At 46.6% G+C, this 24,355-nt stretch overlaps 1 protein-coding gene and 1 long non-coding RNA gene across 18 annotated transcripts in view; one reads left to right on the plus strand and one right to left on the minus strand.

Annotated features, from left to right (window-relative positions):
- SASH1 (SAM and SH3 domain containing 1) overlaps positions 1-24,355 on the plus strand; it is a 335,608-nt gene that overhangs the window by 273,620 nt on the left and 37,633 nt on the right. For 9 of the 17 annotated variants that reach the window (XM_045499954.1, XM_045499960.1, XM_045499956.1 and 6 more), the window contains 2 exons: positions 13,657-13,789; positions 19,833-20,662. In XM_045499954.1, the coding sequence (XP_045355910.1) occupies positions 13,657-13,789; positions 19,833-20,662 (963 nt within the window). Of the gene's footprint in view, positions 1-1,518; positions 3,291-7,863; positions 8,472-10,920; positions 13,492-13,656; positions 13,790-19,832; positions 20,663-24,355 lie in introns of those variants that run through there. The other 8 variants (XM_045499964.1, XM_045499968.1, XM_045499969.1 and 5 more) reach the window with 5 other exon arrangements.
- On the minus strand, positions 7,833-9,655 carry LOC123609142. Its single transcript, XR_006717629.1, has 2 exons — positions 9,377-9,655; positions 7,833-8,879 (listed from the first exon to the last, which is right to left on the minus strand). It is a non-coding gene; the product is annotated as an uncharacterized LOC123609142 (long non-coding RNA).

Genomic DNA, 24,355 nt, shown 5'->3' on the forward strand with positions numbered 1-24,355 from the left:
CAGGTAGAGGTAGCAACGAGGCTTGAGCATAGGTGAAGAGCTGGGTCAGTCTTAAAACTTGGACCATGGGAGGAAATGGATTTAAATAATCAGCTTTTCTCTAGATCAGTATTTTGACTTGTAGGGTATAGATTATGGTTCTTTGTTCATTCTTACTTATACGTTGGTTCTATAATAGATTATTTCGGTCCTCTCTTTCCTTATGACTGCAATTTCTTGTCTTTGAAGTCTTAATTGAATTCATGTTCTTACTATTTCACAGAGTGAAGCAACTGTTAGAAATTTCTTCCTGCACCTTGAGTTGTATTTTCTTCTGATAGGGAGACAGGATCCAAAGATAAGATCTCTAAGTTCTTCCATGCTTTTTCTCTCTCTTTTTTTCCCGTTGCTATAAGTTGGTTTGAGGAGTGGTCATATATTTCTTTTGACCTTGATCACGCTTGGGTAGCTCAGGTCAGATTTTCTGTTTGTGCTGATATAACGAAGATTACTCTTTGACCTGTTTGTCATGCTATCTGAGCATAGATTGTTTCCCTTCTTCCCAGCTACAGTTGAGGGCTTTGTTTTGTGGTCCATTCATGCTTATTGTTGCTATAGCCTGATGTCATGGCCAGAGAAGTGGGGATACCCACCTGAGGTGGAATGCGGTCTTTGCTAGGATACCTGGGCTCTGCCTTCTCTCTCTCCAAAGATTGTGGTCATTGTGCTGCATCTCATTTCATCCTACTTGGTGTGGAGAAAAACCAGTCTGCCTTTCATTTATGTCTCCAGTTCTGGTGAATATCTAAGAGGCTTTATTTCACTCCGCATCAGCCTTACTGAACTTTCCATCTTTTCACACATGATTCTCCTGAAGCAATTCCCATTGGTCCTAGATCAAAAAATTAAAAAAAGGAAGGCCACACGGTTTACTTCCTTCGAGATTTTGAAGTTCCTTGGGATAATTCTCAAGATTCCCACTGGTCTGGCTTTTAGAGAAGTGGGGCCTTGTTCCTGGGTCTTCAGAAATTTGTTTCTTCCCTTCATCATGAAGTTTTATTTTAAGGCTTAGTGTGTTAGACTATGTGTGTTTCCTTGCTTGGGTGCTCTTGGTGGAATATTTTTTGCTGGTCTGCAGTAATTTCATTTTTTGGAGGCTGTTACTCATTTTGCTAGTTGTTGTGGGAAGGATATTCTGTGGTCTGGTTTTCAGCAGTCATCATGACTTGATAGCCAAGGAGAGGCCACAAACAACGCCTTTCTAGCTCTCCATGATTCTGTTCCAGGGATGCAGCCTAGATTTCTTCAATTTGGAAGTAAATTTGCTTGTGGAAGCAACTCCATTGAAATAAGTTCGCTCATTAGTTATTCTCCAAACATAAGGATGATTATGTTAAGGTGATAGATCGTGACTCCAGGAGGTGAAATTAGCCCATCTGCCTCCAGCTTCAAGAGACGATTGTGCTGATTGATCCGCGGCCAAAGTTTTGGTTGGAGGAAAGATCATCAGTGTCCACACCTTCCCCCTGTTGCCATGTAGGTTCTATCAGTTTTCTGTATTTTTCATCATCATGTGCCTAGGCAAGGTTGTTTGGCAGCCCTGTCCAAGAAGATCATGCCTGATCCATGAATCAGTCGCTCTCAGATGCCATAAAAGTAATGTGACTTTGCAAACACCACCCAATCCCTTAGGAGACTTACTGCTTTTGGGATGAAGACTTCTATCAGCTCGCGAAACCAGAGCCTCAAACGCATATGTAATTGCCCCACTTGGCAGTTCTGTTCTGAATCATCCTTTTTCCATGGCACAGGCTATGTGAGAACTGAATGCACTTGAGAATGAGTGGGTTTGGTGTTTTGCTTCAGTCTTCAGTGTGCCCGACACCATAGATTTGCTTTGGGTAACGCTACCCCACTTGTTTTTTTTTAACCCCAGTCTTAACAGAGGGACCTCATAAGTGGCTGACCGCCTTCCCATCATGTCTTACCTGAGCTCAGCTAACTTATGTGGACAGTGGGGTTGTCTGGCCTCTGGGCAGGGTGACACAGTCCCAGGCAGAAAAATCTTCCAAACGTTTACAGAGTAAAGGGGGAATTCAGTTCTCTTTCCTCCACTTACCTCTCTCCTCCCCGACGGCCCCTTTGAGAAGAAGGAAAGCCATTTTCTCTGGTCCGTGGCAACTTGAAGAATTGGGACGGGTCTCCCTACGCTTGGCTGTGGGACTCCTGAAGTCTTCTGTTTTCTCCCTCCTCCTCTGGGGAAATTAGCAACTTTATTTGGAGGGGATTCAAAGACATGCAGAGTTCATGCGTTTAAGAAAAAGAATAGAATTTATTGTGGAATGTAGCATCCATTTGCTGTTCCTTTGGTTTTATAGTTAGTTCTTCAAATAGTTTCATAAGTGAATTAAGTGCTGACAAGCCTTCACCCCCGGAGGAGGGTAATATTACCTCAAATCCTCACATACCTTTTTACAAATAAAAGCATCAGAGAATTCTCTTCTCCTCTTCCTCTTCGTTCTTCAAATCTGGCAGCAACTAGTTAATCTTGAAACTGCCAGAGAGATTATTTCTATGTTCTACTGCACCTCTGGGAGAAGAATGGAATCTCCTCTTTTCGTCCATATGCTGACAAAAATCTCCTAATTTCAGAGGGCAATGATGTCACCAGCTAATGAGCAAAATATTTCTTACTAAACAGATGAGTCCTTCCCTGGGTCCTTTGTGAAACAGAGGGAAAAAAAGCTCACAATGTGTTTCATATTGTCTGTAGTTACTCTGACAACTCATAAACACTTCACAATGTAATTTCGACTTCTTTAGAGAGTGAGACTAATTTATTTTTGTAAACGCGAAGAATAGCACGTTAAACCGATGGCTGTGACCAGAAGGCCCCTGCCACGGCTGGACCCTGATCACAGGTACTCATCCGTGCTGATCTTGAACATACCGGGCAGGAGCCAATGTGCTGCCCCCAAGGCAGGGAGTGACCTTGAATGCATCACTTCTTGGACCAGCGCAGGATGATCAGGCATGTTGGAGAGATTATGAAATCAGGCTTGGAGAAGAGGAGGGCCGGAAAGCCGCTGTTGATCGGTGTCACATGCTGTTTAGAAGGGCAACAGCGGCAGCCGGCTCTCTGCCTGGCCAAGGAGGCAGGCCCCTAAGGCCGCGGGGGCAGAAAGAAGTGAGGCCTTGGGGCCATCTAAACACTGGCCTTCGAGGATCCCGGAGGGACACAGAAATGCCCCCAGCCTCCCAGCGAGTGTTCCTCCCCTCAGTGAAACATGTCTCACTTTCCCCCGCCAAAGGTGAGTTCAATCCTGTTTTTTGTTTTTGTTTTTTTTAATTTTTTAACGTTTCTTTTTGAGAGAGGCAGAGCATGAGCAGGGGAGGGGCAGAGAGAGAGGGAGACGCAGAATCCCAAGCAGGCTCCAGGCTCCGAATGTCCTCACAGAGCCTGATGAGGGGCTCGAACTCACCAACTGTGAGATCGTGACCCGAACCAAAGTCCGACACTTAACTGACTGAGCCACCCAGGCACCCAATTCTCCCACTTCTGAATGCCTGTATCTCTCTGTTCCTCTTCTGGGTTCCTCACGGCTACTCTCGCTAATCCTATTTCTGAACTTCTCTGTGGGCTCTCTCTCCCCCAAGACTTGTGGATTGCAATCTTTGCAGCCCCAGTAAAGTCCACTCACTCCTGTTTCAACTCCTTGGAGGCATCCATCCATTGATTTCAACCAGACAATATCCATTTATCACAGACACAGACACTACTTTTAATTGCCTCAGTGTAAAAAGATATTATGTTGAGTGTTGGCAATTGTGTAAGGAAATAGGCACTCTTTTTATACAACTTGTGAGCTTTAAAAGTAATACAGTGTCGGGGCGCCTGGGTGGCTCAGTTGGTTGAGCGACTGACTTCGGCTCAGGTCATGATCTCGCAGTTCGTGGGTTCGAGCCCCGCGTCGAGCTCTGTGCTGACAGTTTAGAGCCTGGAGCCTGCTTCCGATTCTGTGGCTCCCCCTCTCTCTACCCCTCCCCTGCTCACGCTCTGTGTCTCTCTGTCTCTCAATAATAAATAAATGTTAAAAAAAATTTTTTTTTAAAGTAACACTGTTTTCTTCTGACCAAATTTTTAATATCTATCCAAGGACTTTAAGCTATGTCCATCTTTTACCCACCAATTCCACAATCTAATTGTTTTTCTAAAAAGAAGAATGTGTTAGATGTGTTAGAAATTTGACAACGAAGTTCATCAGAGTATTGTTTATGATGTTGAAAAATTGGAAACATTCCACTGTCTAATGATTCAGGGCATTAAGAAAACTAGGGTATATTTCTGTGAATACTGGTGAATCCTTAATATATTGTATTTGTTGGCTGTTTGTTGACATAAGAAAAATGTTCAAAATTTAAAAAGCAGATTTTAGAACTGTTTGAACAGTATCCATTGAGGGCTCCACAGTTTCTCTAAAGGAAACTTTGAGAGGCAGCGGTGTGGCTCAGAGGGTAGCGGCTGGAATCAGGCCCTTTGTTTCTACTCCTGTGTGTTCACGTGAGGGGGGCGTGGGGACCCTGGTAGTGACTGTGGGAGATAGGGCAGCTAACGATCACAAAGTCGCACTTTTTTTATAAAAAGCAAACAAAACATAGAAACCTAAGGGTAGGTAGTGGGGGGGGGGGGTGTGTGCACGCGTGCATGCACGTGTGTGTGTCAAAAGCAGGAGCATAAAAACCAAAATACGACAAATTTTTTGAGTGTGGGAGGGTTCAGGTGATTTCTTTTTCTCCTTCTGTATCTGCATTTTCCACATTTTGTAATTGAAAGCGTATCACGTGTAATCAGAAATAAACATTTACTGAAATACAGACGTAGAAGTGAACAGGACAGTGGCCCTGGTCTCCTCAGTGATATGGTGGTTGCCATATACTCGGCTGAGTCCTGTGACTGTGTGTGCTCTCAGCCACCCAGGTTCTGGAAGAAGAGGAAAGCCAGGAGGGCTTTCCAAGGGAGATGACCTATGGACTGAATATTGAAGGATGGGTAGGAGGAGATGGGGTGGGCAGAGATATTCCCAGAAAAGGAATCTGCCAGTGCGAAGGTGTGCAGGCACACGCGAGATGGAATATTAGAGATGCTCTGAGGGGGTCGAAGGATGAGAACCAGACGCTATGAGAGGCCTTTCCATGTAGTATCTGCATCGATACCCACAGTAGCTGGGGCAGGGCAGGGCTCTAACCCTGCGAAGTCCCACACTCCACGGGAAGGCCTTTGGACTCTGCCCTGAGGACCTAACGAACCATTCCTTAGGATGGGAGGCTGATGCTCAAATCTGTTCTCAGCAAATTTGCACACTTCCCGCGCACTAAGTACATTCAAGCCCACCGCCCAGTGGGCAGGATCAGCGATGCCCTTCCTTCATGAAGCTTCTTCCCTGGTTTCCAACTGAACTGCCTTCCACCAAGAAGCTTCCCAGGGTGGCCTGGCCCAGCCTCGTCTCTCAAATATCCCACAGTTGACTCAGATCCCACAGCAGGGGCTGGGAACAACAGGGCCGGAGAGTCTAAACTTCTCGTTCCACATCGATGACACACACGTTTGCCGAGGACCCACTGTGGGTGGGGCGTGCACTGGGCACCGTGAGTGTAAGGAGGGAGAACAGACATGGCCCCTGTGGACTTTCCCGTCTTCTAAAGGACGAGCGGTCTTGGATGCCCATGCAGTGCCCAACATGGAGGACCTCCATAAAGACCTGACTCCTCCTTGGAGAGTCGTATCAGTGACAGCTAATGGCGGGGGACGGGGGACAGGAGGGCCAGGCCACCAAGAGGATGGGCAGGGATGCGTCCTTCCCCCACCCTCCTCACAGAACCTGGTGCAGTCAGGGCCTGGCTTCCTGTGCATCTCACAGGACATCCAGAGCTGCCGACCAGGCTCTAGGCCTCACACTCAGGATCTCCTTTGGAGGCTGATCACCGCCTATTTTATAAATCGGAGAAATTAAGAAACATGCCCAAGCAGATGCTGTTCACGGGTGACATGAAGGGGCCCTGAGCCTACCTCTGACCAGGTTCAGAGTTCCAGCTCCTAATTTGGCTCAGAATCTTCTCTGTGTCTGAACAGCCTGTTCAGACCCAGCCTCAAATGTGGGCCACATCATTAGTTTTCACATGTTTTCTTTGCCGTTGCTATTTACATAGCCCCTACAACAGCAGTTTGGTAGAATTAAAATTGGTCTTGTTCGGATTCCAATCAGCAATAGACTGCAGATGTCATAAGCACTTACTGAGCTCCACTTGTAGGTTGTACAGACACAAAGGTTTTTTTAAATATTTATTTATTTTGAGAGAGAGAGAAGGAATGAATGAATGGCAGCGAGGAAGGGAGATAGAGAATTCCAAGCAGGCTCTGTCCTGCCAGCTCAGAGCCCAATGCGGGGCTTGATCACACAAACCAAAGATCATGACCTGAGCCGAAATCCAGAGGCGGATGCTTAGCCAACTGAGTCACCCAGGCGCCCCCCCCCCCACACACAAATTTTAAAACAACACTTTAAGATCGATGTTACTGGATTAAATGTGCATGGAGGAACACTAAGACCCAGAGATGTGAAGTGATTTGCTGGAGGACCTGGAAATTCAACTAGGTCTAGTTGTTGAATCGTTCTGGTTGTTCTAGCTCCAAAAGCCTTCGGCTTTCCTCTTCCCTCTACCCCGCTCCCATGGGGCATGTGCATTTTCTTAGTTTGCACCAAGCAGCAAGGAAATTCAGCCGAGGGTTTCTCCTGACAGTTTTAAGGAACTCTAAGCATAGCGCTGCGTGCAACGTGGTTGGCGGTCTCGGGTGAAGAAAGCTCACGTGCACGTTGGAGGTGCAGGAGCCAAACCATGAAGTTTCAGATTCTGCCTCTGCCACTGACCGTCTGGGAAACGAGGTCAAATGGGTAAAGATTAGCCCAGTGCCTGGGAATTACGAGCACACCGTAAACACGGGTGTCGGAAACATGATGTCGCAAAAGCACCCGCCACAGCGGGTGGCACAGGTGGACCCTTAGGGGGCAGCGGGGGAGGGGGTGTCGGTGAGTGTATGGGCAGAGCGAGGCAGTATGGGGAAGGTGCAGCAAACCCTCATGGGGAGAGAGAATGGGAAATCCCTTTAGGGGTTGGAGGAGACGCTTCCGAGGAGAAAACTGGGGGAGAGGGGAGTCATGCAGCTCTTGTTGAAGGGCGAGAGACGCCAAAGGGGCTGAGCGAAGGACAGACACCCAGGACAAAGAGATAGATGGGGTTCTGGTGGTCTGTGGCATTGGCTGGGACCTCTGCTGCGTGGTAAAAAGGGTGTGTGTGTGTGTGCGCGCGCGCGCGCGCACATGCACGTGAAATGTCCTACCAAGCGAGGTAACCTTGCATAATACATACATACAGGCCCAACAAGGAGAGAGGCACCTTGGACTGGGGACAGCTCAGACTGCCCAGCGGGAACACGTGACTTACCCAAATGGCTGAATTTACTCCTGAAAGACAGACATGACTTGTAACCCACGTCGTAGACTCCACCTGGGTTTTCAGTCCTGTCTTGTTCAGATGATATTCTGTTTAAGTAACAGCATGTGCCCGTCACTCCCCAGACACCCCTGAGAAAATTAAATGATCATCTTGTGACACCGTCCCCGTGCACACATTTCTAGAAGACCAGAGAACCCCAGCTGCTCTGAAATGATTATTGAAACAATTGGGTAAGACAGTTTTAGAAGCATCACCGGACAGGAAATATCTCTCCTACATTGACTTGGGTAGTTAAAATAGAAAAAGGAGCGGGGACAGATCGAAAGTGACAAGTCCAGAAGAAAACCAAAATCACAAGTTTTAATTCAGTAATTTCAAAAATAGCCATTGGAAGGTGTCTATTTTCAATCGAGACTACTCCCTTCAGGGGATGTTTGGAGGAGTATCTGCGAAAGAGATCTTTTTTAAGTTCAGTCACTTGTAAGGGTTAGTCCTTGTCCCGGATTTGCTCAGATTCCCGCGTCCTTTTTTTTCTCTCTCTGGAATTCCATAGACAGTAATTAAGGAACTGGAGGCCAGCGGGAGGTCAGGGAGCCTTCGTCAGTGAAAACAGGGATTGTTTGCCACGTACAACACTCCCTTTTTTCCTTGTGGTGAATAGGAGATTTGCTTAGAGCTGATGACTTATGCCTTTCTTACAAGTTATGCAGTTAGCAAGTAACTGGGGAATCAGTCAGCAGGCAGAAAGCAGCTAATTGAACCCAGTGTCTTCACTTTTTCCTCCTTCGGATGCTAAGCCGTGCTGGTGGAGCCTGTCTGATCATGTAACTCCAAAGGAACATGTTTGAGGAGTGCCTGATCCTCACTTTGAGATCACAGAGTTGACGGAACAGGAGTGAAGACGCGCTCAACGTGGGGCGGGGGCGGGGGGACCAGACGTGCTCGAAATTGCCCCTTAGGCCTGCTAAATGCCGAAGCCGGTAAGTTCGTTGGATGTGTTTAACGTGAAAGGGAAAATGTGCTTTCTGTCCCTGCAAGGAAAAGCTTTTTTGACTGCTCCCGGCTAGGATGCTTTCCTCTTTTCTGTTCAGCTTCTTCGAGATTTGTCCTCCTTCCCTTCTTTCCTTCCCTGCTATGGAACCCCGAGCCTTCTTTCCCAGCACGCTCACCCAATAAGGCATAGATTTGGGGGGAGAATAGGGGATTTTAATCTGAGAATAAAGGGATTCTCAAGAGACTGAGTGTACGTGGTTGGAGCCCAGTTGTCATCGTGGAGGCTTTCAGTGCGGAGGACTGGACTGCAGACTGCCTTGCCTGATTCAGCTTTTCATAAAGCTGCAGCCGACCCGCTTCCTTCCCTTACGGTTAACGCCGCTGGCAGTGCAGACCTGGGAAATGGAAGCGTCTGTGTGATTCTGCACCCAGTCGACCAGAAACTGCTGTGTGAATTTTGCAAGCAAAATACGTTTCCGATTTCAGACTATTTCAGAAATGCTTAAATATCTTATAGCGGGGTGTGTGTGTGTGTGTGTGTGTGTGTGTGTGTGTGTGTCTCCAGGGGAGATAAACTGACTTAGTCTGGCTGCTAATTGCAACAGTGGGCTGGGTGTCGAGAGAGCCGGGGAAGCAAGCTGAGCGTTGTTTCTGCAAAAGGCACAGTCGTAATCCTGCGCTCACCCTGGGCTCCAGCAGCCCCCAGAGGGACTCCGGTGGCTCCTTGCGAGTTCAGTTTAACTTTTATTAGGGAACAGTGCTCCCGCGCCTGCAACAGTATGCCGTGCCGCGCGGTTTTGGAAAGCATGTGTCACAGCGCACCTTAGCTGCTAGAACTGTTTGTTACTGGGGGGGGGGGGGGGTGGGTGGCCGTGAAGTATCTGTTACCCACCTGCAGGGACGGGCTGGAGAGCGCGGGATGCTGCCGTTCCGTTTGCTCGACTCACACACTTTTCTGTCTACAGATGCTATTAATTGTGTTCCCTTTTTTCCGATCCTCCTCTGCGTAGCTGTGTTATGAAAAGTCCTCCACGCTGGCCCCATGTCTTTCCTATTAGAACATTGCAGATGTGTCAAGGATGCACATGTTCCAAAAGAAGCTGAGAAGGAAGGAGGCTCCACCCTCCTCGGCCTGCCAAGTGGGCCCCATAGGCCCCTCATTCAGCGCCCTGGCAGGCGAATGGTGCACTATCTCTTTAAAGCGGCTCTAGTTTTGTGCCTTGGCTTGGTCAATTTGTTATGGTTTAAAACTGTGGAGCCAGCTGTCTGTAATCTGATGTAATGTTGCCATGGAAACCAGCAATGAAACACTTAAGCATTCACCACAGAATCACTACATGTAGCATTAGCCAAAGTAATTAAAAGTTGAGCCATATGGGCTTTCTGGTGGAAAAATCCGCAATAGAGAGGCTTGGAAATCAAATGTTTCTATTTACAATAACGTAAATCCACTCTTCCACCTCCTTTGGTAGAATAAATTAATTGCCTTTTTCTGCTAACGTTGGGAGGGGAGGAGTTTTATACAGATGATTGCGTTTTCACGCTCTCATTTAGAAGACGAGCGAATTAAAGTTTACTTCAGTACCGTGACCTGGGGCCGGGCAGGGAGAGGAGGAGATACCACCTCGTGTGACAAGGTGCATAAACATATGCTGCTATTTTTTTACGTTAGTTGATTTAAAACCTGTTCTCTAGTAGTCCTGTTTAATTCTAGGGGTCTGTTTCTTGGAACCAACTATTCATTTTATATGTCCCGTAGATTTCCTTGTATGAGAGTTCCTCCAGGTGCACAGATTTCTTTTAAATGTGTGCACACGCGTGCATACACAGATACGGTTAAATAGTTTTTTTTTCAATTTTCACACCCTCATCTCTGGGGGTGTAATTTCTGAATAAAAAGACACAAGTTATTTTCAGCATTTGGAAAGTGGCATATGCTTATTTAAAAGGAGAGAGCTGAAATGAGGAATTTAACTTTATTTAACAGTTTAAATGAAATGCATGCCTTATACACAGTCTATGTTAAAACAGCTGGAGGGAAATTTTTAAAAGCAAATATTTCACAAACTCCTTTTCCTCTGGACTCAGGAGGAAGTGAGAAGTCAACACCTCTCCATCAATAAAATGCATCCTTGGGATACACTGTTCAACTCCAGTGACTTCTAGGCTGACTCATGGGGGATTTTCTATTTAAAAAAAATAATAAAGCATAAAGACAGAAATAGATGACATTTTTCTTCACGTAAATTGTGCTGCATCTATCTGGTTTAGTGTCCAAAGCACGATAATGAGAAGTGACTGGTTGTTGTGATTTGTGATTTGTCAATGGCAAACACCTCTAAAATATTCATAATTTTTTTTAGAAAAATAAACATAACATTAGTTCAAAGTTCTAAAGAGCTCCTGTTTCTCAAAACTAGATGGAACATGTGAAAGCAATTAAATAAGTACCTGGAATATGTTATTTTTCACCCCAGCGAATCAGGGGGGAGGAAAGTAGGACTCACGGAGGAGGTTTTTGCCTTTAATTCTGTTGCCCTGATTTAGCTATTTTGATTTCTCCCCTCAAAAGTTCCCTCTGATGGCACATTTCCTACATATTTGTGGAATGCACAGGCATACCCCTCCCCCTCACCACCATCAGCAGCCCTCAAGCTAGGTACAAGGTATACATACAAAACTAATTTTCATTCTGTAACATAGCATCCTGTATCTTCATTTCATTTACACTCACTTCAGAATTTTTAACATTTTATTTGTTATTTATTTATTTTTAATTTTTTTAATGTTTATTTATTTTTGAGAGACAGAGTGTGAGCAGGGGAGGGGCAGAGAGAGAGACACAGAATCAGAAGCAGGCCCTAGGATGTCAGCACAGAGCCGGTGTGGGGCTCAAACTCACAAACTGTGAGATCATGACCTGAGCCGAAGTGGGACACGTAACCAACTGAGCCACCCAGGCGCCCCTATTTGTTATTTATTTTGAGAGAGAGAGAGCACACGTACAAGCGGTGGGGGGGGGGGGGTAGCGGACAGAGAGAGAGGGCTCTCGCCGTCAGTGCAGAGCCCGACTTGGGACTTGATCCCACAAACCGTGAGATCACAACCTGAGCTGAAATTAAGAGTCGGACCCTTAACCAACTAAGCCACCTGGGCACCCATTAACTTCGGAATTTTTTAATACGAGAGTGACAGACATGTTCTAGATTTGTCCCACTATAATCTAATGTTGGTTCTTCTTCTATTGGAATTGCTTCGTTTTAGAGATCCATCAAAAAGGCAGAATAGTTTCAGTGTGAATGTGTAATCCCATGCCCTAGGGTTCTGTTCGGGTGCTGATGACCCAGCATGAGGGTTAACCAAGTTTCTCATTTTTTCTGGTTGACCACTGACCATTTCATCACATATCAACAGTTCCACCAAGCATAAATGAAATTCATACCATTCAATACTGTTATGTAGCAGAAGCTATACTTACTTACTAGTTCATTTTAGTTTTGTTACATTTTAAGTTCTAGGCCAAACACATTAGGCCAGATGGCCAGCGTGCAATGTGTATGTATCCTCCTTCCCCACCCCCCATTACCTGGGGGTCCAATTCGCATTCTTCATCATCAGGTAAGCAGTAGTTCACTTTAATGCTGAGATGGATAGGTAACACTTTAGGAATTATAGAGAAATTGGATACAGTTCACAGAAGGGAAGCCTGAGAAACACCCCTGTCCTGATGACTCACCATTTATGGGTTATAATAATTATTCTTCAGTGGGTGAATGGTTTGCTTACAGTTGTGCAGAGAGAAAGTACAATGGCCTTATGCTGGGAGCCCCAGGGGAAGGACAGAGGCCAGGAAATGGGTTGTATTTATCGCTTACGTAGTGCCATAGTGCCACAGAAATATTTGTGGCCTCCCGACATGCTGCACCGTTTTTCTGCCCAAGTAATTCACAGTATCTCTACCTTGTTTACCCTTGAACTCTTCTCGGCTAAGTCTTACTACGTCCCCATTTGATGGTCGATGGAGGCGGGATGATGGAGGAGGGGTGGGAATGTCTTCATGTCAGACCAGCTCAGAGATGTGGGTTTTGTTTTGTGTTGATTGTATGAGGCGTCCCTGTCCTTACCATCTCTGTGAACTAGGTTGGAGGAAATGGAGGGAGGGCTGTTGCCAGGTCGTGCAGGATCAGCCGGGGCTGCTCGCGAGCTGCCTGGGGTAGGGGGGGGGGGGCTGTGCGCTTCCGCCCCCCAGGAACGCCCGAGCACCCTGCCCGCGCAGCACGCCTTTTGGCCTGTTGGGCCAAAAGCTGCAGACTTCTCTTGCTTTTGCACATTTTGCACCGATAAAACAGAGGAAGCTGCGTATTGGACGTTAGAGCTGACTTGGAAACGCAAACCTCATTTTGTTCACAAGGAAAGGATTGTTTTTCACTGGGGTCACTGCTGCGGAGGGAATTTTTTTTCTCTCTGTAATGTTTGATACTTGAGGGAAAACAGCTGGGTTGAGCATACTCGAGTCGCTGCAAACTGAAATGGCATGCTGGGGAATATGCGCTGTGCTGTATGGCTGAAAAGGTCAGCTTTTTCCCTTGTCCCCCGTGGAGGAATGCAGGGTCTGTCCTCGCGCGCCTCGCGAGCTCTCAGAAGGAGCCGGGAGAGGCCGCAGGCATGGCTGAGATGTGGCGGACTGTCCTAACAAACGCGATAGAAGGCGGCTTTTTGCTTCTCTTCCCTTTTCCTGCCCTGCTGTTTTTGATTTTGGGGGGAGGACTGGAACAAGTCAACAGAATTTTGGTTTGGAGAAGTAGTTGATGACCACGCTAAGCGGTCCTGATGGGCCAGACAGAGGAGAGCCGGGCCCAAACCACAGCAGCGGGACTGGAATTACGGGGCCAGCCTTGTGGAGAGGGCCCCGTCGGAGTTCTCCTGAGAGGACTGGGAAGTAACTGAGACAAGCGCAGGGCATGCTGGGCAGGGGCCTGATGCTCCGGTGAATTAGGCCTCAGGATGGTATGTGGAGCTTCGCGAACCTGTTGGGCCAATGAGCTGGCGCCCCAGGTTCAGCTGCACAACTGCCCAAGTTCAGACTGGCGGGGAGGCCGGGCTGTGCCCAGCTGCCAGAGCAGAGCCCTGGGGCAATTACCTGATTAACTTTTCCCTTTGTTTCTTTGCCAGTCAAGAGAACAATCGGATGATGAGACTGAGGAGTCGGTGAAGTTTAAGAGATTACACAAACTGGTCAGCTCCACTCGCAGAGTGAGAAAGAAACTAATCAGGGTGGAAGAAATGAAAAAGCCCAGCACCGAAGGTAAACACGCAAGCTCGCGCGCACGCGCACACACACACACACACACACACACACACACACACTCGGCCCTGCTTATTCCAAAGTAGATCAGCTGGGATCAGCTTTTCAGTAGAAAAAGGGTTATGATTTCAAGTGGAAAACGGATTGCGTTCTGGCTGAGGCTGGCGGAGAGCGCTTTGGGTGTGCGTGTTAGCTGGGCGTTGCTCAGCATGTACGGATCCTGGCATCTGGCATGTCGGGAGCTTAGTCATTTCAGTGTTACAGCAACGCGGGATGGCTAGTATGTGACAACGAAGTCTTCTCAAGGTGTGGCATAGCTTTCATTTTGAGCTTACATCATTTTATGTAAACTTCATTGTTTAAAAAAAAATTTTAATGCTTATTTATTTTTGAGAGAGAGAGCGGGGGAGAGGCAGAGAGAAAGGGAGACACTGAATCTGAGGCAGGTTCCAGGCTCCGAGCTGTCAGCCCAGAGCCCGACACGGGGCTCGAACTCACAAACCGCAAGATCATGACCCGAGCCAAAGTCAGACGCTCAACCGATTGAGCCACCCAGGTGCCCCTTATATCAACTTTATTTTATAACTTCTTCCTAGCCTCTGTGACCAAAGACTGGTGGCTCTTGCCCACGGAGTTTAGTCCAGATTTGATATATATCCATCTCAAACAAACATCTAACAATCAAGGCACTTAATACCCTTTCAGATCTCTGAGGGATGATTTGTTCTTCCTGTAAACAGTCTGAAGACTCCATTCAGATTGGGCTCTAAGGACCTTTCATTCTAAGTGGATCTTAAGAGCTATCTTGCTGGCTAAGCTGCTTGTCAGACGAAGCAATAATATCAGAAGGGGCATGAGCCTGGATTTATTGTAGTGAATAGTTAACCTTTGAAGTGTGATTATGACAATTTAAATCTCAACCATATCCGTCTCTCCTGTTGTTAGCAGTATGCATTTGCAGCATCTTGTAAAGTTCTCCCAAAAGGATGAAAGAAAAGAGTAAGATTTCCCATTTGGGAAAACAATAAGTGGACTGGAAAAAATACTGGAGAGACTAGGTCTTATTTTTTAAAAAACACATTACTTGTTAAAATGTCACACCTACGTCTTAAGGAATTTCAGAATTTTAACACGTAGATTTGAAAATGATCTTCGAGAAGCCTTTTGGTTGTACACTGGTAAGATCAAGCCATGGAGGGGACTGGATTTCCCCTTATTTGCATAGATGAGGGTTTCCTGGTGTTTTCACTGCTGTTTTTAAATTTCTGTTTGCTGTAATTATTTATCCGTTTAAATCCCCTGGAGAAATATCGAAGGTGAGGGGATTATGGGAGCGTGAAGGCAAGGGAGGAAGAGAAAGGAGGATGGGAAAGGGCGGTGGGGGGCTGGAGAGAAACGTGCTTATGGGCAATTTCATAGAGTTGTGTGGAATTCCAGGTTCCATTCGGGCGTCTTCTTGTGTGGTAATTCTGTTTGCCTCTGGGTGCAATGCTGATTTTATATTTGGATGTTTTAACACCTGCTCATCAGTGCTGGTTTTCACAATACAGAATTATAGCCTGATCTCCTCTCACTGGCAGCTCTTAATGAAATCACACACATACTGTCAGTTGGTAATAAATAGTAAGTAGAACCATATGGAATTGCTGTCATTCAACCTTGGGCACCGCATTTTATTTTATTTTTAAATGTTTGTTTATTTTGAGAGAGAGAAAGCACAAGTCGGGGAGGGGTGGGGGGGGAGAGAGAGAGAGAGAGAGAGAGAGAGAGAGAGAGAGAGAGAATCTCAAGCAGGTTCTGTGCTGTCAATGCAGAGCCTGATGTGGGGCTCAATATCACAAACCATGAGATCATATCACGATCTGAGCTGAACGCTTAACAGACTGAGCCACCTAGGCACCCCTGGGCACCACATCTTAAAACAAACCTTGCATACTTGGCAAAATTAAATCTCAAAGATAGCCAATAGATTGGTGATTCTTGTCCATAAACGAGAGGGAACGATTCATGTACCTGGTGCTGGGCCTGCCACCTGGTGGCGTGTAGTTCTACAGAAGAGTCATTTGCATTCGGGCCGCCTTTTCCACTAGACTAACATCTGATAACAGTACAGCAATACTCTGTTTGCATATTTATGTCAGAACAGATCAGTCCAAGTATCTCTGAGAGACACGGTGGAAAAAGGGAAGAGTATACCTGGAGAGGTAGCTTTAGGGTAAAAAGTAGTCATTGTATGGACTTTAGCCCTGAACTATAATTCACCTGAGTCTGGATTAGGTTCCACAGATGAAACATGGATTAAATGAACCCGAGTCCCAATTAACCTCTGGTGTCTGATGAATTGGGGAGCAAGGGTGCCATTAAGTGGGCAGGTGGGTATTGCCAGCTCAGGCTGCCCATGAGACTGGACCAGACTAGACGAGAGCTCCCTCTAGCCCCTGTGGAACGGAACTCTGTGAGGCTCCTCATCGACAGAAGAGCTGGTTCTTGGCCCTTGAATCTGCAAAGCAGGAAAGATTCACGTTCCCAATAACCCCTCCTTTGCCACCTCTGGACCTTCAAAGAGTTGAGCCTTTTGGCTTCCCACATGTCTGTGCCAATGCTAAGTTAACCTTTACTGAGAGCATTCTGTGTGCCAGCCACTTGCCTAAACACTTTAGATTTTGTGTTTCTTTTAATATGTCATCCCCAGAATAGCCACCAGAGGCAGGCATTCATACCACCCTCATTTCACAAATGAGGGCACTGACCCGCCAAGAGGTTAAATAATTCCCTCAAGGTCACTGAGCCTGCTGGCAGAAGGCCCGGGATTAAGTCCGGGCAGCCTGGGTCTTCACTCTGTTCCCTCCCCTTCCCCACCGCCCCCCAGCTCTGGAGTCCTGGGAGAGCCATGAGAGTTCCGTCTCTCACCTGGTCTCACCCATGTAACTGAGTTTCAGGTCCTCCTCCAGGGCATGGATGACCCTAGACAGTATTAAATCATAGGCCAGGTCAGTGCCCTCCATCGGCCCGTTTCTGTGCTTTTTCCCCTAGAGCTGATACGCACCTACCTTCCATCATTGTTCCAGCTTATCTGTAACCCAATAATGAATGAATCATTAGCCTTCGTTCAGTGCTTTTTACCTTACAGAGCACCTTTACGTATTTCACTTAATTTTATCCTTAAAAAAAAAATTTAAAGTTATTTAAGAAAGAGAGCAGTGGAGGGGCAGAGAGAGAGGGGGAGAGAGAGACTCCCAAGCAAGCTCCACACTGTCAGCACAGAGCCTGATGAGGGGCCCAATCTCACAAGATCATGACCTGAGCTGAGATCAAGAGTCAGACGCTTAACTGACCGAGCCACCCAGGCGCCCCTAATTTCATCCTTTTCATCCTCGTAACAGCCTTGCAGCAGATAGTTCTCAGATAGGTAGACATTATTACAGGCGAGGAGACAGGCTCAGAGCGATGAAATAATTGCCCAAGGTCATGGAGATGGTGAGTGGCAGAGACAGAGCTGGAATTGGGGCGTAAATCTCTGTTCTTGGCATTAAGTCACCCTAAATCCTACCCCTGTTAAAATCACCTTCCTTCCGTATTCTGATCTCAGCTGACTAGGAGAGATAAAGGTCGCCATGTGAAACAGGTCACACCAAATGATGATGGGGTCAGTGCACGCTGACTGTCATTCTCCCCATTAAGTAGTTTTACTTGGAGGCCCCAGAAGGAGAGAAGCAGGGCTCTAAACCCCAGGAATCAAGTGGAGGCTGGGATTTCAGGCCTCGGGTCAGACACAGAGGGAAGAACGTACCCTATGCAAGGCCTGCCCTCGGCACACAGCGTTTGCCCCATTTCCCTCCAAGCTCCTTACCAAATGCAGGCTTTTCAGGATCAGGACGCAGAGCTCTACAGGTCATGGACATGTGTGTACCGGCTGGTTCCAGACTCAGATGTGTCATGGAAGTATTGGAATCTCTGATGACAAACCTAACCACAGAGTCCAGAACGTTTCCAGACCACTGTTGGGTGACAGATTGTTAAAATTTCCAGTAGACGCACCTGAATTCCCCGAGTCCCCTTCGGACTGTGGGTAGATCAGGGCCTTGTGCACCTCCGTGGGCACCTGGGCGAAATGCAAAGCCGTGATCTGTGATCTGGACACTTCTATAGAGAAGTCCAGTGCCGGTCTGCCTCTGCCACCAGCCTGTGCCTCTCCTCTCGGCCCTGTCACTTCTTCCTGCGAGCGGAGGGTGGATCGCATCTAGAAGAGGTGGCCGTTTTTACTTCTAACAACAGAAGGGCCCTTGGTCTCCATACCTTATTAGTCAGGGGTCCTGAGGAAGGAGCGGGAAACTTTCACAGTATTTGCACACTGCCTCTGGTCTGGCAAATTCCTGCCAGAGCTCGATTATACTCTGCTTTTAAATACTCATGAAAGGGGGTGCCTGGGTGGCTCAGTCGGTTACGCGTCCGGCTCTTCATTTGGGCTCAGGTCACGATCTCACAGTTTATGAGTTCAAGCCCTGAGTCGTGACGGCTCTGTGCTGGTGGTGTGGAGCCTGCTTCCGATTCTCTCTCTCTCCCCCCCCCCCCCCCTCTGCCTCTCTCCTGCTTCTGCTCTCTCTCAAAATAAATAAATTTTTTTTAAAAAACAACAACTCTCATGAAAGATCCGAGAATAATCCTTCAGGGAATACATTTGTGCTGCAGATTATGGAGAACTTTGGACTGGACACAGTTCTGAATCTCCCTCCCCACCACTGTCTCCTTGACGTAAAAATCCGTCTTGAGTCGTACTTAATAGCAGCGATTCTGTTTTTCTTTATACTTGTAATAGTAACTCCCATCAGCTGGGAAAGGAAGAAACCTTTAGAATTTTAAGAGGCTGATACCAATCTTTTCATCCTTCCCCTCTCCGGAGCGAGCAGTTCTCTCTGACATTTAACCACACACTGGCACCCGCATCCCGGCTGGTATATTTAGGGCCATCCCTCTGTTCCAAGGAACTTTTTATTTTTTCCTCTTCACAGTTCAGCTGGTGGAAAGCAGCAGTTCTCAAAAGGTTCCTTATAATTAAAGGGACACAGCCAGTTAGGATCCCTACACCCACAGTTTGACCTACTTCTTTTTCACATCTGTTCACATAACACACGCAGAAAAGAACTCCGTTTTCCTGCCAGTGGGTCCAAACCTTTCCACTGGGCTTCGGAGGGCTTGGCTCAATACCTTGCTCCAGGGGAGGCTTCAAGAGCTGGAATCCTTGAAACAGAGTGGAACACTCGATGAGGCTGCCTGCGTGTCCGGGCCCTTAAATGCCCTTGCTGCTTCCCAGCCGGGCCAGTGGATGGCAATGCCTGGCTGGAATCCCCCAGTTCCCTAACTTTGCTGTGTTTGGCTTGTCAACTGGGGACCGTTTGTGAGTTGCGTTCGCACGCTGTGACCCCGTATGGTGTTTCTGCACCCAGGCTGCCTTGGTGATTTGATTACTTAAATGGCACATGTACCAAGGGAGAAAAAAAATCACTGTCAGCCACGTGGCATTCATCACACTCTGACAATGAAATCCCAACCGGACTCAACAGGAGGCCTTTCAGAAGGGGGGAAGATCCTGATTCCTAGCTTCTGAGGATCTCTCCCACAGCCTGGGGAGGGTAATCAGATTGGGGGGGGGGGCGGGATTAATTATCTTCAAATGCTAAGGGCTATGGAATATCATGATAATGACTGGCTTGGGCTTTCCCAGTGACATTTTTTGTAGATTTCTTCAGGGGTTTGTTCTACAAAGATACTGTAAAGAAGGAGAAGAAAATACACCCAACACCTTCTAACATTAAGCTTGTGAAGCCCTACATTTGCACAGTTTGTTATTTTTTATATGCATTCATTTAAGTGGGAGCTGGGCTTAGGAAGAGGGTAAGTGATATGGGGAGGGGATCACTGTGGTTTCTGTGACGATTGGCTTAGTTTTTGTAGGGCGGGGCTGTAACGAAAGAAATACCTGTGAGGGAATGGAGAAGTATGTTTACAAGAGACCATGAACATCTCTGTGTTGATTTCCCTCCAGGCGGGGAGGAGCATGTGTTTGAGAATTCCCCAGTTCTGGATGAGAGGTCCGCCCTTTATTCTGGAGTACACAAGAAGCCATTTTTCTTTGATGGCTCTCCTGAGAAACCTCCAGAAGATGATTCAGACTCTCTCACCACTTCTCCATCATCCAGCAGCCTGGATACCTGGGGAGCCGGCCGGAAGTTGGTCAAAACCTTCAGCAAAGGAGAGACTCGGGGCCTGATTAAGCCCCCCAAGAAGATGGGGACGTTCTTCTCCTACCCAGAAGAAGAAAAGGCCCAGAAGGTCTCCCGCTCCCTAACTGAGGGGGAGATGAAGAAGGGTCTCGGGTCCCTGAGCCATGGGGTAAGTACGGATGGTGTTTGCTTCTATGACCACCACCGACGTAGGCACCACCTTCTAGTGTCCCTGGAGGAGGTTCAGAGTGTCCGGAAGCAAATCCGCCTGAAGAAAATGGATACTAATTATTCATGTTCCAGAGCTTTTCTCTGCCAGCGTCCCTCCAGAAAAGGAGTCAACAGTGTGACCTGTGACCTGCTCCGGCAGAAACCCAAAGGGGGAGGGAGCTGCGGCGTCCCCAGCAGGAGGGCGCGCGGGCGCCCCTCGGTCAGCGAGTTCAATATCACCTACGTGGTGGAGCGGAGCCTGTACAGCCACCTGAACCTGACCCAGCTAGTGCGGCCTGCCTCGGACAGGACCCTGAGCAAGGCCGAGAGACAGGACCTCAGGCGGTGCCTGCTGGAGGAGGATGAGGAGACCAAGAGGAAGTGGGCCGCCACGGTCGACCGCTGTACTAAAAGGGTTCTCTTGAGAATCCACCAGAAGTCCGTGAGTCACAAAGATGGTCACCAGGACGGCCTTGTCATTTCTGTGATGTGCAGTCAAGCGTTATGGCCTTTCTTCCGGGGAACCTGGCGTCTTCCCCTCTCTTCTCCTAACTTCATGACTTTCGGCCATCACCTCAAATTTCTCACCCTGCTTTCTTTTAGTAATGGCTTCTTCTTTTCCACTCGTCCTCTTGCCCGTTGAAGCTCTTTGGTTTTTAATTAAGACCAAACACTGAAGATGATCCAGAGAAGGGCTTTCAGAGTCCAGGGGTGGGGTTTGGCCTCCTTCTAGGCTGGTTGGTTCCCAGCCATCACGTCACTTGACCTCAAAGAATCTGATTCAGAACAGAAGGACATTTTGCCCTTAAACGAGTTGCTTATTCTTTCATTTAATTAAAACCATAGAAACTGGCTCAATGAAAGATCGCCATCAACAGAATCACCGATTTGGTGATTTGAAAACATTCATAAAGTACATTTCTCTTATTAGTAGTGCCAACCAGAAAGTTCTTAAATGGAAAGGGGGAAAAATATTCGAGCTCTTTTGTTTTACTTAAATCTATTGGATGTTCTATCTTAAACAGAAAGGTGGACCTTCAGAAACGTCTTCCCCTGCCCCATAAATTCTTCTGTACGTAGCAAGCAATGAAACACTTACTTTCAGAAATGTTTTTTTTTTCAGTTTTGTTACTGAATTATCAAAGACCTAGTAAAAATTGACTTTTGAGGGCATGACTTATATTAAACTTGAGAATATAGGCATTTTCCCCTTGGAATTCCCACCCAACTTTTGGCTTGCACAGAAACCCATATAAAATGGCACAGAGCAAGGAAGAGCTGTGGGCTTCCTGCCCTCTGTCCCCTTGCGACTGCTGGCTGAACCCCCTTTAAGGGTCTGAAGGAACAGACCATACTGTAGCCTCCCATGGGGGCTTTCCCGGGTTCCTTCACATTCACGGATACGATGTTCTGCCCCAGACGATTACTGGAACTTATATTCATTCATTCAAGTTCTGCTTTTTGTAGAAATGGAGACTGATTGGTCCATGCCATCCCTCAAATGACTTCTCTGTTCCAAAAGGATTGCTAGGTCCATCCTTGTCTTTAGTCTTCTAGATGTTCCCACATGTGTCAACTGTCTTGGTGGAGCGTATTTTCCATCTTTTCTCACTCATGCGCATCTTGTAACACATTAATACTATTAGTGACAGCTTCCCTCCTGGTTCTTTCTCTATCATCGCCATAGTTTGTGGTTGGGTTTGTGCTTGATGTACACAGCAAAATCCTCCTCATTCATTCACTTCTGACCTGCAGGTCTTCTGTAAAATGCTGTGGCAAAGAAATCTTGGTATAATGTATTAACTTCAGAAGGGCTCTGCCCAGTTCATCTGCCTCTGTACCTTTGCACATGACCTTGATAAAACACATCCACCTCAGCTCTGTTCATTGGTCTCCCCGCCATGAGCTTAAATCATGTCATACCGAGAATTTTTCCACCCTGACTACCTTGAATTGCTCATGTGTCCCTCATATTAATTACGAGGTTAGTATTATAACTTCTTCAAGACTTTCTCTCTAGAAGTTGTATTTCTAAGACCTGTGCGAATTTAATTGTGTGTCAGGGATTCATTCTTCACTGACATTGAGTATGGACATGGGCGAGCTTCTTTTCAAGCACCAAGTTTCACCCCCTGTAACGGTGGCACTGTGTAATCTCGATCCCAGAGGTCACCCAAGGCTGCATATTTTTAAGATACTATGAGCCCGAGGTAGTATTGGACAGTTCTACTGGCTAAAATAATATCTTCAAGGCTAAATTAGAAATTTGCACATACCTTTTCTTGTTAAGCATAATTGTACCATCACAAAAGTGAAATTTCACTTTCCAATTGGAGAACTGTAAGTGCAAATAAGCATTTTAACAACAGTTTTATTTGGGGGGGGGGGTTATCTTGGTTTGGTTTTATGGGGTTTAGATAATTTCTTTGCTTGGTTTCCTTAAACCATTTTGTTTTCCATCCTTCTTGTCCTAGTGCACAGTTTCCTTTACTCTTCCAACTTGATCTTTTTGTCTTTCAAAAACGCCATATTTGCTTGATGAAACCTCAGGGAAATGATAATGCTGTATTTCACTGGAAATGGTCACTTGTCTTCGTATTTTTGGTCATTCAGTTTTTTGTTTGAGGGGACAGGCATGCATGACATGTTGGAATTCTGTCCATTTTTAAACTCCCACCCCCCACCCCCCCAAAACATGTTTTCAACTGCATGGCCATTCCATTGACCGGCTCTCCTCATCTACAAGCATCTCTCCAAAATGTTCTTCTAGTTACCGCTACAGGAGATACGAAGACCTTGAAAACAACCTCACTTAGGTTTCATTTGTGTGGACCACCAAAGCCAAAGATTGGCTTACTTTTACTGTTTCTCCCTATAGTCTGTTTTCTCTGGTGAAGGAATGCTGTTTCAAGAACTACTTGATATTACAGAAAAAATTTAAGACTCGTCCAAGCGATATTTATTATTATGTTCTTTGTCCCCCACTCCTGAAGAAGAGTCTGTTCCAGACATCTTAGCATATCACCGGGAGAGGTTTTAGTTGGTAGCTGAGAAGCCCAGTTCACTCTTAACACTAAGCTTTTTATTTTATGAATAAATGCATGCAGCCGGTATATGAAGACATAAACGAGCTTCTAATTTATTACAGTTAGAAGTTTCCACATAAATTCTTTCTCGGTTATTTCATGTGCATCAGAAAGTACATGCTGGGCTGCAGTGTTGCAGTTGATGCTGGAATTTAAAGCAGGGAAGTGCGGAAGCCATAAAATGATGAGGCATCTGGGTGCCATACTATATCTGTAAAGCCCTGAGTCACAGGAAAGGAACTAGAATAAAATCACTGCCTTTGCAAAAATGCAAACATCTATTTGGCATTATAAGCTGGAAAGGAAAAGTAAATGTTAAAAATGAACCTTGAGAGGTGGTCATAACATTGCTTGCCAGGTTAGGGGATTTGGTGAATGTTTTTGTACAAAGAGGTCTTTTGTGTTTTTTTATTTAAAAAAAATTTTTTAAATGCTTATTTATTATTGAGAGAGCATGGGAGGGGCCGAGAGAGGGGGAAACACAGAATTCGAAGCAGGCTCCAGGCTCTGAGCTATCAGCACAGAGCCCGACGCGGGGCTCGAACCTACAGACCGCGAGATCAGGACCTGAGCCGAAGTCAGACGCCCGACTGAGCCACCCAGGCGCCCCTCGCTTTTTATAGAAGAGAATACAGTTAGGTTGACTATAAGGGAGATCAGATTATCCATTGATATTTGATACACAATTAGGATTATGTCCATGGCGGATTATTCGAACCAGCAACAACAGCTGAAGGAGAAACACTGCTGTGTGACATCCGGAATTTGGTTATCCCGAAGTACCTCCTGCAGCACTTCTCTATCCTGGCCCCTCATTCTGCCCCGAGGTGCCTGCCATCTCTTACCTTTTGGCCCCCGCCTGGGAGGCTCTGGTTTTACAATGGAAGCTCCCAGAATGTAAGGCCCAGAACTAAGCTTCAGTCCTTCATTTACATATTTAGATGTTTTACTAAGCCTGAACTCAGATAAGGTAGGATATGGTAATTGGTCCGGGACAAGCTATCAGATCAGAGCAGGCCTGATGAAAAGTGAAAGCCCAGCACTCACGG

Source organism: Leopardus geoffroyi, chromosome B2 (assembly GCF_018350155.1).
Source record: "Leopardus geoffroyi isolate Oge1 chromosome B2, O.geoffroyi_Oge1_pat1.0, whole genome shotgun sequence".
NCBI lineage: Eukaryota > Metazoa > Chordata > Mammalia > Carnivora > Felidae > Leopardus > Leopardus geoffroyi.